General features: G+C 53.6%; 4 protein-coding genes across 4 annotated transcripts; 2 read left to right on the forward strand and 2 right to left on the reverse strand.

Moving 5' to 3' along the window:
- Positions 1 to 65: 65 nt before the first annotated feature.
- HD553DRAFT_302654 (uncharacterized protein) lies at positions 66 to 3,335 on the reverse strand. Its single transcript, XM_046178775.1, has 11 exons — positions 2,781 to 3,335; positions 2,420 to 2,703; positions 2,030 to 2,339; positions 1,551 to 1,765; positions 1,390 to 1,491; positions 1,228 to 1,323; positions 1,072 to 1,148; positions 931 to 1,016; positions 731 to 861; positions 323 to 660; positions 66 to 255 (listed from the first exon to the last, which is right to left on the reverse strand). Exons 1-11 carry the CDS (start codon positions 3,218 to 3,220, stop codon positions 211 to 213), a joined length of 2,124 nt encoding a protein of 707 aa, XP_046040161.1. The 5' UTR covers positions 3,221 to 3,335; the 3' UTR covers positions 66 to 210.
- A 758-nt stretch (positions 3,336 to 4,093) lies between these two features.
- HD553DRAFT_254827 (Tgs1 protein) lies at positions 4,094 to 5,182 on the forward strand (the record flags this gene model as incomplete). The annotated part of the gene is made up of 4 exons (XM_046177345.1): positions 4,094 to 4,196; positions 4,280 to 4,696; positions 4,767 to 5,058; positions 5,107 to 5,182. Coding segments are annotated over 4 exons (888 nt in total), but the record flags the coding sequence as incomplete, so codon positions are not given.
- Positions 5,183 to 5,515: 333 nt separating this feature from the next.
- HD553DRAFT_290784 (ubiquitin-conjugating enzyme/RWD-like protein) lies at positions 5,516 to 6,658 on the forward strand. The gene is made up of 8 exons (XM_046178353.1): positions 5,516 to 5,602; positions 5,679 to 5,774; positions 5,846 to 5,923; positions 5,994 to 6,043; positions 6,110 to 6,168; positions 6,236 to 6,300; positions 6,370 to 6,432; positions 6,508 to 6,658. Exons 1-8 carry the CDS (start codon positions 5,570 to 5,572, stop codon positions 6,517 to 6,519), a joined length of 456 nt encoding a protein of 151 aa, XP_046040163.1. The 5' UTR covers positions 5,516 to 5,569; the 3' UTR covers positions 6,520 to 6,658.
- Positions 6,659 to 11,228, reverse strand: HD553DRAFT_290788 (kinase-like protein; the record flags this gene model as incomplete). Its single annotated transcript, XM_046178354.1, has 15 exons — positions 6,659 to 6,932; positions 6,997 to 7,047; positions 7,107 to 7,204; positions 7,265 to 7,350; positions 7,419 to 7,693; positions 7,753 to 7,819; positions 7,878 to 7,937; positions 7,991 to 8,013; positions 8,070 to 9,123; positions 9,478 to 9,585; positions 9,676 to 9,771; positions 9,849 to 9,931; positions 10,000 to 10,042; positions 10,769 to 10,953; positions 11,011 to 11,228. The coding sequence occupies 15 exons, from the start codon at positions 11,226 to 11,228 to the stop codon at positions 6,821 to 6,823; spliced, it is 2,559 nt and encodes an 852-aa protein (XP_046040164.1). The 3' UTR covers positions 6,659 to 6,820.
- Positions 11,229 to 11,495: the final 267 nt, after the last annotated feature.

Genomic DNA, 11,495 nt, shown 5'->3' on the forward strand with positions numbered 1-11,495 from the left:
CCCTCAGTCATCTTCGGGTCCTTTTCTGCTTCCGAGCACGATGACGAACGCAATCGAATACTAAGCAGGGACGATCTGTTACAGGAGGTTGTTTTTTGCCAATCGTACGATCCATAAGTACGCAACTAACGGTGGCAGCGAAGTCTGCCCAATGAGGAAGAGGCGCCGCACTGACCTATAGTCTTTCAGAGACACCATACCATGAGCACATCACTTCGCGTGATATCGTTCCATGGCGAAATCAGCCTGGCTCATCTATATTCTCGGTTGATAGATCAGGTTGTGTCTTCATATTGGCTTGGCCATTTGTTCAAGTGCTTACCCATTGCAAGAAATCCCGGATCCAACCTGGCGTTAAGCCGCTTCCCAAGTTGAGTAGCCTCGCAGAGTGAGTATAGAATGGCATTCGAACCACCCTACTCTCCTGCGCTGCTAAGGCGCGCACGATCTTCTGGACGACTTGTCCCGGTTCTAGAGAAGGCGCCATGAACCGGAAGAACAAGGATCGAGGGAACTGAATCTTATCGAAGAGTGGGGTACGGATGTGTCCGGGCAAGAGCAGAGTGGTCCGGATTTGTGGAGCTTTGTATCGGTTGTTGAGCTCAAAACGTAAAGCGTCATGCATGGTAATCAATGCGGCCTTAGAAGCGCAATAGTCGACTGCGATGGTAAGAGTAAGAGGTTTCAGCCACGTCGATGTGGCAGCGAGATAGTTCCGAACATCGCTCACTCATCTGCGCTGACCCTGCCAACCCTAGCACGCTGGCTACGGTTACTATATGCCCCTTTCCATTCTCCAGCATGCCCGGTAAGAACGCTTTGATCGTCCAGAAATGGGACAAGACGTTGACCCCGAATGTACTCAAGATGTGCAGGTCTCGTCAGTATACGCTACAGGAGGGCAGATGATGGGGAGGATCAAGGTCTCACCGTTCGACATCTCGCGCCTCCAGATCGAGAATCAACTTTCCCGAAACGACCCCGGCGTTGTTGACCAGCATAGTAGGGCTTCCGACCTGAAATCGCAGGTTTAGCCAAGAATGTGAGCTTGTCATCTTCACCAATACTGACCTCGTCTCGTATCTTCTGCGCAATATCCATCACCGCATCGTAATTCGATACGTCGCAAACGTATGACCAAACGTTTTCTACCCAGTCCAGATCCCTTTCCAAGAGTCAGTTGTGGGGCGACACATACGAACAACTTGTCCATCGGATGTTGCGCACCATTCTCGTCCTCGCACTGGTTGATGTCGAGCACGATTACAGTCGCTCCAAGCGAGGCGAGCGTTCTTACCAACAAAGCGCCCACGCCAGAAGCACCTACGAACACGATATCGGTGATCAGCTCCAGCGGTCAGATGGCTATTTAGGCACGGGTGCGCTCACCCCCTGTCACTACCACAATTTGGTCCTCCCAGACGACCTTCTCTTTCTTCCCAAAAACTTTTTGCTGATTATTGTAACACCTGCCGAGGTATCTCGCAATACCTGAAAGCGATCGACGAGATGAGTAACATGGCGCAGAACGAGAAGAGCTCGTGTCTTACCTATGAAGAATCCTACATCCGAATAAACACGAGCCCAGAAGTAAATTGACCGAGACGTAGGAGATTCTTCACGAAAGAGAAAGAACAGCCGCAGACCGGACTGAACGGCAACCGGTACCATGAGGGCGAAAAAGAAGTTAAAGATGGTACTCGTTACGGTGTCCAGCGTGATCGGTAGAGGCGGCGGATACGGCGTGAGGTGGGAGGGTGTTTGGCTGCAATGTGAGAAGAAATAGGGCCAGAGTATAGGTCACGCAGCGAAGAACAGGGCAAATGAAAGAAATCAACATCTGGAGCTGAATCAAATTGTATTCATGTCTAGGCGTATGATATCTGCCTCGCTCGTCGACTGCTCATCTACATCGCTCCTATCTGTTTCTCATCCCCTACTCCCTCCTTCGCGGTCTCTGTCGAACCGCAGCTTGTCCACCCGTGCGCTCTCCGAGCAGAAAGAATAATCAAAGTGCTCGAGCGCTCACCTCCCCCAATTCTCCACCGGCTTGCCCAAAGCGTCCCTCTTTCCTCCCGCTCCCGCTCGCTCCTTGGCCGCCTCTGCCCGGTAACTCTTCAGCCTGTCCAAGCGTTCCTTTTCTTCCTGTTCCTTTTGCAACTTTTGGGCTTCCCGCTTGTTGGCGTTCTTGCGCTGAACTTTGGTAGGTGCCGAGTTGTCAGCTGCGGAAGAGGAAGGTCGTTGGGACGAGGTCGTCCGACGGGTAGAAGGGGATTGAGGGAAGTTGGGGTTGGAGCTGGTCAACAGGGAGAACCTGTTCAACGAAGGTGCCGAGGGAGCTATGGATACACAGTACGCAATGACTAAGCACAAACAGCCCTGCCGAGAATTTCACTGTGTTGATGGTGTATGTGCTCACCCCTCGAACTCCCAGCGATAGCAGCAAAGCTCCCTCCGTTGGCATTCCCGCTCCCGACAAACTTCTTGGGAACCTCCCAGCCGTCATCCTCCTCGCTCTCATCCAACTCGGCATCCTCATCCTCGTACCCAAAGTCCTCGTTGACGGCCTGGGTCGCCGCGGCAGGCTCTTCCTGAGCGGGAGCAGGGGCAGGGGTAGGAGCGGACGGGGTGGAGGTGCTCTGTTCGGGAACGATCTTCATGACCCTGGCGATCTGAGGTTGCTTTTGGTCCTCCGGGAGCATGCTAGAAAAGAGAATGGGTGGAATATAGATTGGTATGTATCCCCAAAGGACACAGCAAGACTATCGGACAAAACTCACTCGTCAACCTCGGTCTTGGGAGCCTTCTTGACCTTCTTCTCGGCCAAGGTCTTAGGCTTCTCCTTGGCAGCCTTTGAATGTGTAGGCACAGGGGCAGACGCCTTCGCCTCGACCTCTGGCTCTGGCTCTACCCGAGAGCTACTGGCGCCATCCTCCTTTCCTGAAACATCCCCTGCAGCAGCTGCTCCATTCTTCTTCTTCTTGCTAGCCGACTTTTTCGAACCAGCCTTGCTCTTTTTTCCAGACCCAGACGCCGACTCTCCCGTCAACTCGTCCTCGAACAGGCCCTTCCCACCGGGGAGTACGGCGTTGGCGGTCTTTTTGATGGCTGCCGGGATGGCCTCTTGTTGTTGAGGGTTCTGTTGGACGTATCGCCAACCCGCAATCAGGGCGGCGAGGATGGCGGCAGAGACGATCGTCTCGGTCGGGATGTAAGGCATGGTATGTGGTATTTGGTTGGTGAGAACACGACGGTTGGGGAAGGGATTGAGGAGATGGGCGTAGTGATGGGATCGACTTGGACCTTGATGGACAGGCCACGACCTTCGTGACGTGGATCCGGTCGCGGGGGCACAAATGACACGTCATACAAATGATAACTATCACATTAGCAGTCCTTCTATAACTACAACTAATCGGTTGCTGAGGGGAGCGACAGTCACTGTAATGGACGAGCAAGTAGGCGCAAGTAGAGGTTGAAGGACGAGCAGACCGCAGTCTATATGCATGATTGCAGGCTATGAGACCTGGCTGGATCATAGGATCTCCGCCAATTCGCCAATATGATACACACGATGGGTCTCTGTGATGTTTATTATTTGATTTCTTGATAAGAAATGTCTCGAGATGCGAGATGCAATCTAGTCAGCGTGGTAGCTCAATTGCTCGTGAAACTACACCACTTGCCTTCAAACGATCGCTGATATCATATCGATAGCCGTAGCAGCAGTCGCTTTTTCGAAATGCCCAAAGGACCTTCCATGCTAGCGGGTCTGTCACCCGACGTCCGGCAACTCTTGTACAAGCAGGTCTCGGAAGCCAAACGAACTCAAGCAGAGACCATCCCGACGCAGCCTCCCAGCGGACATGAACCAAGTGCAGATGCAGGACCAGGGCCATCAACGGCGGGCCAGAGGTCTCGAGCATCACATGATATGGAAGGTTAGTTAGCCATGGACGAAGGGCGATTTGCCGAGAGCTGCCGAACTCAAATTTCGCTCTATACGCCCTCAGAACCCGCTTCGAAACGTCGCAAGACCACCACCGACGACGCCTCGGCCTTGCCTACGAGTAGCACAGGATTCACAGAAGGATTCAACGGCGCGATGATCAAAAAGTCTTGGGAATGTCCCGAGCTCGTCAAGCGGTATACGGTAGAGAACTGGGAAGAGGAGATGCCAGAGGATATCAAAAAGTGTCAGTCCGGCGCTCTTTCCTCAACCGATACATCTTGAAGTCGTGCTAACTATCGGCAACCGTCCTTCCACGACCATTCGCAGACTTTCATCAGCGTAGAACTCTCTTTACGCGGTACTCTTCCCACCCGATCTTGCTGGACCATACAGGATGGTACAGCGTCACTCCTGAGAAGATTGCCAACCACATAGCGGATCGATGTCGCTGCGACACAGTGCTCGACGGATTCGCCGGCGTAGGCGGCAACCTCATCGCGTTCGCTTGGACGTGTGAGAGGGTGATTGCCATCGACACTTCGATGGACAGATTGAGGATCGCAAGGCATAACGCGATGCAGTATGGGGTGGCAGATCGGATAGAGTTCATATGTGCAGATTATGTCGAGTTTGTGGAAGCGTGGGCGAGACGGAAACAGAGGCAGAGGGAAGAGAGGGGGGAGATGGAGGCAGTCGTAGGGTTAGGAGAGGAGGTGGATGTCGTCTTTCTCAGTCCGCCTTGGGGTGAGTTCTCGGTATGCTGAAGAATTGTATCCAAGCTCCAGCTGATCACTAGACTATGCGCGGCTATCAGGTGGAACGGAGTACCTGGAAGCGACAGATACCACGGCGGACCCGGACCCAGACGCTTCGTTCGCGATCCCGAACCATCTCCCGGCCTTCCCCCTGTCCACCCTCCTTCCACTCCCGGCCAAGGAACTGTACGACCTCTCCCGTAAGATGACCCCGAACATCGCATTCTACCTTCCGCGAAATAGCGATGCCCACGAGATCTCTGAATGGGCGGATGAGACGCCGTTGGACGAGAACGATCTTACCGTCGGTGGGAAAGAATGGGTCGAGGTGGAAGAGGAATGGATGGGCTGGTCCAAGGAGGATCCGCTCAAGGCTGCTGGCAAGAACAAGCGGCGGAGCGTAGGAAAGAAGGGAGCGGATGGCAAGTTGAAGGCCATCACGGCGTACTTTGGTGGGCTGGCAGGGCAGGGAGAGGCGTAGATACAATGAGCTATTGAATCAGGCGCCTGGCCCACTAAGAACCGGTTGGCTACGAACCCCGACCTGTATACATAGCAAGGTAACCCGCCCGAATGTCAACGCGATCGACGACAAGGTGGTCGTATGTATCTTCGAGCCAGAACTCAGTCTTCTAGCCTTGCTCTTAATCATAACCCAATGATGTAACGATGACCACAATTACTGTGATATTCGCCGATCCGTGCGGAAGCAAAACGGGCGACCTTGAGCGATCCTCGTCATCTTCGAGGGTCTGCATTCCGACATTTACAACATTCACATTCACATCTGAGCTTCATACAGTCCTTTCAAGCTTTGTCGGAGCACCAGCGTCGTCTAACCTTGAGAAGTATCACATACGGAATGTCTGGAACAGCAGTGCGACGTGTTCAAAAGGTGAGCTCTCGTCATCACTTTGCGCATTCGAGACGAGCTGCTGACATTCCGAATACCGTGTGTATGGCTACAACAGGAATTAGGCGACATTCGCAAGTCGCCCAACAAGCACATCAAGGTCGAGGTCGATGAATCCAACGTGACACACTGGGATGTCAAGCTGGACGGACCTGTCAGTTCCAGCGGCTCCGTCTTTAAGCTATGCGAGCGAGATACTGAGCTATGAGCCGTTGACCTTGGTAGCACGGAACGCCTTATCAAGCCGGGACGTACGGTATGACCGTAGACTTTACCAACGACTACCCCTTCAAGCCGCCCGTGGTGAGTTTTGGTATAGCCTCGAACCCCCGTACTGAAGATAAGCCAGCTCACCGTCTCGTCGCTCGAATAGCTCAAGTTCACTACCAAGATGTACCACCCGAACATCGACTCGGACGGCAAGTAAGCCTGCTGCATCTCTCTGACGGAATGCTCGACACGATCACTGACATTTCCACTTCCTATCAGCATCTGTATCGGTGTTCTGAAGACTGAAAACTGGAAACCAGCTACCAAGATCGTCAGCGGTAAGCCGGCTCAAGCGAGGCCAGCGACTGCTACAGCCTGGCTGAACAATTTTTTCCCAACGTATAGTACTGGACGCCATGTACGAGCTCCTGGGTCACCCTAATCCTGACGATCCGCTGGTCACCTCGATCGTACGTGCCTCGTACTGTACGAGACAACTTCCCCTCTCGTCTGACTGATTCTCGTCGATCATCTCGCAGGCGGACCAATACAGGAACGACCGACCCAGCTTTGACAAGACCGTCAAGGAATATATCAACCGCGTAAGTCTACATGTGCCTTCGACGCTTTGGCAGCTCTGGTTCTCTACTTACTATGATCTTGCTCCTCGTTTCCAGTACGCCAAGTAGCAATTGACCGCGAACGAATGGGAGAGGCGATGAAGATCGCATGGCAGCTGGCGAGTACTGTATCTAACGAACATAACGATGACATTATGCATACATGAATGGACCCTTCCGCCTCCTATTTCCATACCTCGCCAACTTGACTTCGAGAATCCATGGAATAAGCAGATTAGCTGTCAGCTGACATCGTGTATACATCGCTGCAGTCTACAGTATCGTCAATACGCTGGCTACATGGATCATTATGAAAGCTCAAACTCGTCCTGTAAGAATGTCCTATAAGAAATGCCAAATTGCTACCCTTCTACAGTGACAGCGCCCTATTCCTTCCGATAGTCCCTGTAAGTCGAGACGGACGTTGATCTTCCAGAACCTCATCCACGTCCAAGCGCTCCTGATTCATCGCTTCGAAGCGCCTGCGATGCGAATAATCAGTTATAGGGTGAATATGAGAACCAGATCGCCCCTATCGGGACTGACTCTTCCATATCCTGTTTATGCCCCTTGTAAGTCCAGCCAGCGAAAGCCATCCTGCAGACAAGATCGTCAGCTCCACATACAAGCCCGTCGTTATATGATCATACGCTCACTGCTTTCTGATATCCAGGATATGAGCCCCGTGCTTCCGGTCGGCAAGCATGGGGTCCTTGGTAGCATGGGCGGGAGCTCCACCTGGGGGTGCTAGGGGCTGACGATGGAAGCAAACATGTTAACTTCTGCAAGCACAAATACGACCTCGGCAACCTACTTCATTTGGAATGTCATCGTCGAAGTGACGCGTGTCCGCAGGGTCGATCAGGTTGGGCTGGTAAGGAGCCTCTTGCAAGTGAATATCTGAAGATGGGTAGAGTGACAGTCTCAAGCAAGTCCCGATCGGTGGAATCCAGTTACTCAATACGTACTGTCCCAATCGATGCCACGGAACCAGGAATGCGCCTTGATATCGCCCGCCCCATCGTCACCTAGTCCGCTTCGAGGTCCATTCCGTCCTCCTATACTCTTGGACCAAGGGTTACTCCTTTCGGCCGTCATGATACTATTGGGCCGATTGGTCGAGGCGGTTGCCATGCTACCCAGTCTATCTTCCGGCTCGCACAGTAGGCTGGCCAGGAAGTCTGTACAAGCCTTGCTCAATCTTGGCTTCGTCGGGAAGCGGAGTGATTCGCGCCAGTTCAGGCTAGTGGGAACAATATCAATCTCGATGCGGTACTGGCAAGACAGCTCGACAATTCTCACATTTTCTGCCGAGTCTGATGTCGAGATCCCGAAACGAAGGGAGGGAACCCGTAAAGACACTCGAAGGCTGAATAGGGATAATCAGGGCCTGTTTATCGAGTTGCATAGGCTAAAGACGTGCTCACCGATACACCCTAGACTCCACCAGTCGCAAGTGAATCCGTAACCTAGACCACGAATTACCTCTATGAAACAGGGTCAGACCTGGATACCGTGAGGCAAATACCACATCACTTACCAGGCGCCATGTATGAATTCGTCCTGCAGCGAATATTAGCCTGGGAGACGTGACCACGAAAATCACAAGCGCAACTCACCCGCAAACACTCATTGCCAGCTTGCGACGCTTTCCGTCCCGCCACGTCAACATGCCTTGACCCTGGTTCAACCAGTCTTTACCCATGATAGCCTCGACCTCTCGGCGTTTCATCGTCTTGAGTTTCATCTTGGACGGTTCTTCCAGATCGATACCGTGTTTCTTGAGCAAGGCTCGTCGTTGTTGATCGTAGTAGTAAGTGTCATGAGCCCAGTGCAAGTCGTTTGCCAAGCCAAAGTCTGAGATCCTCAGGTGTCCTTCCTTGGAGAATAAAAAGTTATCGGGTTTGATATCCCGATGGATGAACCCGAGCTTGTGAGTCGCCTCAATGGCAAGGATCATCTCGGCAATGTAGAATCGAGTAAAGTCTTCCTCGAACGTATCGCGCTCAACCAGCAGGTTCAGCAGATCACCACCCCCTTCATAAGTGAGAACCAGGTATAATCGATCAACGTCCTGGAAACTGTAATGCAATTTGACGATCCACTGCGCGCCCGCGCTAGAGTTGGCGGCGGCAGCCAACAAATCCTTCTCCGCCCGGACATGTCCCTCTTGCCCTTTCCGAAGCATATCGGCCTTGCGAAGTTCCTTCATGGCGAACAACTTGCCGGTCTCCTTCTCCTTGACAAGACTGACCACACCAAAGGCTCCATGTCCGATAACCTTGAGCTTGGCGAAACTGAGTGTGCCAACCTTCTTCCGCTTCTCGCGCAAGGCCTGCGTCTCTTCTTCCCTCCAGCGGGCACGGAGTACGGTCTTCTCCTGCTCGGAGCAGTTTCGCTTTTGCATCTCTTGCTCCAGCGCCAATTCTCGTCGACGACGGTTCAAGATGTAGTTGTTTGGATGGGCCGCGTCAAGCGACTTGGGAGGTTTCAGTAAAGCGTGGTAGAGCGTTTCGAAGTAGATTGCGACCGAGGTGGCCTTTTCCAACGTGGGCAACGATGGCGTCACCAAGCGCGAGGGCATTGTGGCGAACACTTCTTGCAAGCCCTCGCCCATCTCCCTATCAAGGGTGGATCCAGTCAGGGCGACCGCACGCATTGTGGGACTGTTGCCTCCCGTCACCGTCTCCTCTTTGCCTGTCACGCTGGGGAACGGCAAGCCATCGATGTCTTCCGGATTGACGACCTGAGGCAGGCGCCGTTTCTGCTCCTCATCGACCAGATCTTGGAGTTTGGTATTGGCTGTCAAGAGTGGCGGTCTCTTGCTCTTGATCCTCAGCGGCAAGGTGGGTCGGATGACGATCTCTCGATCGTTGGCCATGATGTCCTTTTCCTCTTCGGTCGGAGCCATAAAGGCCCTTTCGAATGGATTGTGCGTACCGCTAGCCTTGGTAGGAGTCGCCTTGGACAAGGGAGATTTGCCGGTAGGCGTACCTGGCGAAAGACCTGGGCTCGAAAATTGGATACCTGGTGTGGAAATGTGCGCCGGAGGAGGTCGCAGGGTCTCGTTGGTCGCCTCGGAGTAGATCGACGAGGGCATACCGTTGATAACCCTCAGAGTTTGGAAAGGCGTAGCTCTGACAAAACAAGAGGTAAGATATTTAAGATCATTTTGTCGCCCCAATCTGTTCGTATGATGCCTCTTCACTTACACCGCCAAGCCACGTTCGCGATTGATCATGCTCTGAGCTATCGCCCTGGCCTGCTGATCGGCCGCCCTTTGCTTGACGAGATCTTTGATCGCCTGAGCCCATATGGGATCTACAACCATCAGATGGTCAACTAGAATCAGTAAGAGGCTTTCACGGACCGAGGTGGACGCAAGAACCGAAACGTACCGGCCACCTTGCCCATCCCATCCATTCCCCATCGCATGAGCATGAACAGGGCTTCTTCCTCCGTTTCGGCGTGTGCGACGTGTCTGATAGCCACACGACGAAATCATTTCAGCTGATATGGTAACAGCTGTCGCGTTGACGAAAGACTGACCGGAAATCTAAGGGCCAACTGATCATCCGTTTGTCCAGTCCGCCTGGCCTCGTACCTCCTGCCGCAGCCCCTATCCTACCTCCGGTTGCACCATTACCTGCGCCAGCACTCGTTCCTTTACCTGCGGCGCCAGCTTTGGCCGTATCAAAGAACCTGCTCCCCCCACCCTGACCTCCCAAACCCCGAGGACCTCTTTGGGTCTTGAGCAAGATGGTCCCGATCTGTCCTCTCGGCTTCCAAGTCCCGATACCCATTCCTTCTCCGCCCTTTGCCAAAGGCTGAGCATAAGCCGCAGTAGGCGGGTGAAGGATACGAACAGTTCGTTGGATCCGGTTGGGTCCGTCCGTGGCGATAGGAACCATAGGCTGTGTCTGACCTCCTTCGGCCGTGTTGACGCCTTGAACGGGTTTCCTGGGGATCTTGTTGGTCGGCAACGGGACCCCGTCGACCGCACGTCCAGCTGCAGTCCCAGGTAATCCAGGCAAATCTTTGCCTCGACCGTCCACTTCTTGACTGTAATCTTGATCATCATCGAAAGCCGGCCCGACCCGACTCCTTAATGTAGACCCGATGTACCCCAGAGTCCCGACGACAGGGTCGAGGACCATATTCCTCAAGCCGTTCACGCTGGCGCTGGCATACGAATACAGACCTGGCCCGCCTCCTGCCGCATCCCCTCCTCCGGCTCCTCCGGTAGCTACCAGAGGTTGAGGCTGTTGAGACAAGGCTCGAAGCATCTGAGTGGCTTCGGACGGTTGACGACGGGGACCCGCGGGAGGATCCATCCGAGCTCGAGGTTGTGCTTGGGCTCGAGTTGGAGGATCCCTTGGGTACGCGGCGGGAGGCATATCCTCGTACCTCCTTCCGACCGTCTCCACAGCTCGACCGACATCATCACCCCGAACATTGACCTGGCGACCTTGCTCATCATACTCCCAATCCCACCTCGTATCCCTTCTAGCTGGCGTTTGAGCCTGGTATTGGGGATGGTTCTGGGAATGCAGGTCAAACTGCCCGTTCCCAGGAACGTAGGACAATAGATCGAGAAACCCTTGATGAGCGATCGTACCTTTGGGCACATAAGTCTGGCTATGGATCGTCCGACCTCCAGGGGAGATAGGTAAACCGGAAGGATGAGGTGGGAGACGACGGGGAAGCTGGGTGGTGTAGGCTGGAGTTCCTATCCCAGCATAGTTATGGGATGGGGTCGGGGATGGGTCCGAATTCATGGTCGCGATAGTGATGGGACGAGGTTTCTCTCGGCTGGATAGCGAGAGTCGACGAGTTGATGATGGAAGGACGGGTGTGTTAGAAGGTGTGCCACCGGTGACAGGCTTTGCGATCTGTCGAAGAGAATCAACCACCGTGGACTTTACGTCGATGTCGATGTCGATATAGACACGAGGTCATGTTCATCTGTGCCGGTAAGGCACTTGTCGTGGCAACAGAGGTCGAACGATCAACAACAAGAACACAGCATCGCAGCTGCATCAAAC

This window comes from Filobasidium floriforme (genome assembly GCF_021052385.1).
Source record: "Filobasidium floriforme strain CBS 6241 chromosome Unknown HD553scaffold_1, whole genome shotgun sequence".
In the NCBI taxonomy this organism is placed as follows: domain Eukaryota; kingdom Fungi; phylum Basidiomycota; class Tremellomycetes; order Filobasidiales; family Filobasidiaceae; genus Filobasidium; species Filobasidium floriforme.

Excerpts from the sequence above, each read along its gene's own strand:
- HD553DRAFT_302654 (XM_046178775.1), bottom strand. The coding sequence starts at position 3,220 with ATGCCTTACATCCCGACCGAGACGATCGTCTCTGCCGCCATCCTCGCC. Across the intron at positions 2,340-2,419 it reads TATCGCTGGGAGTTCGAGGG|CTCCCTCGGCACCTTCGTTG; the intron begins GTGAGCACATAC and ends GTGTATCCATAG. Across the intron at positions 256-322 it reads TCCGGGATTTCTTGCAATGG|ATGAGCCAGGCTGATTTCGC; the intron begins GTAAGCACTTGA and ends CCGAGAATATAG.
- HD553DRAFT_290784 (XM_046178353.1), top strand. The coding sequence starts at position 5,570 with ATGTCTGGAACAGCAGTGCGACGTGTTCAAAAG. Across the intron at positions 6,169-6,235 it reads AGCTACCAAGATCGTCAGCG|TACTGGACGCCATGTACGAG; the intron begins GTAAGCCGGCTC and ends CCCAACGTATAG. Across the intron at positions 6,301-6,369 it reads ATCCGCTGGTCACCTCGATC|GCGGACCAATACAGGAACGA; the intron begins GTACGTGCCTCG and ends ATCATCTCGCAG.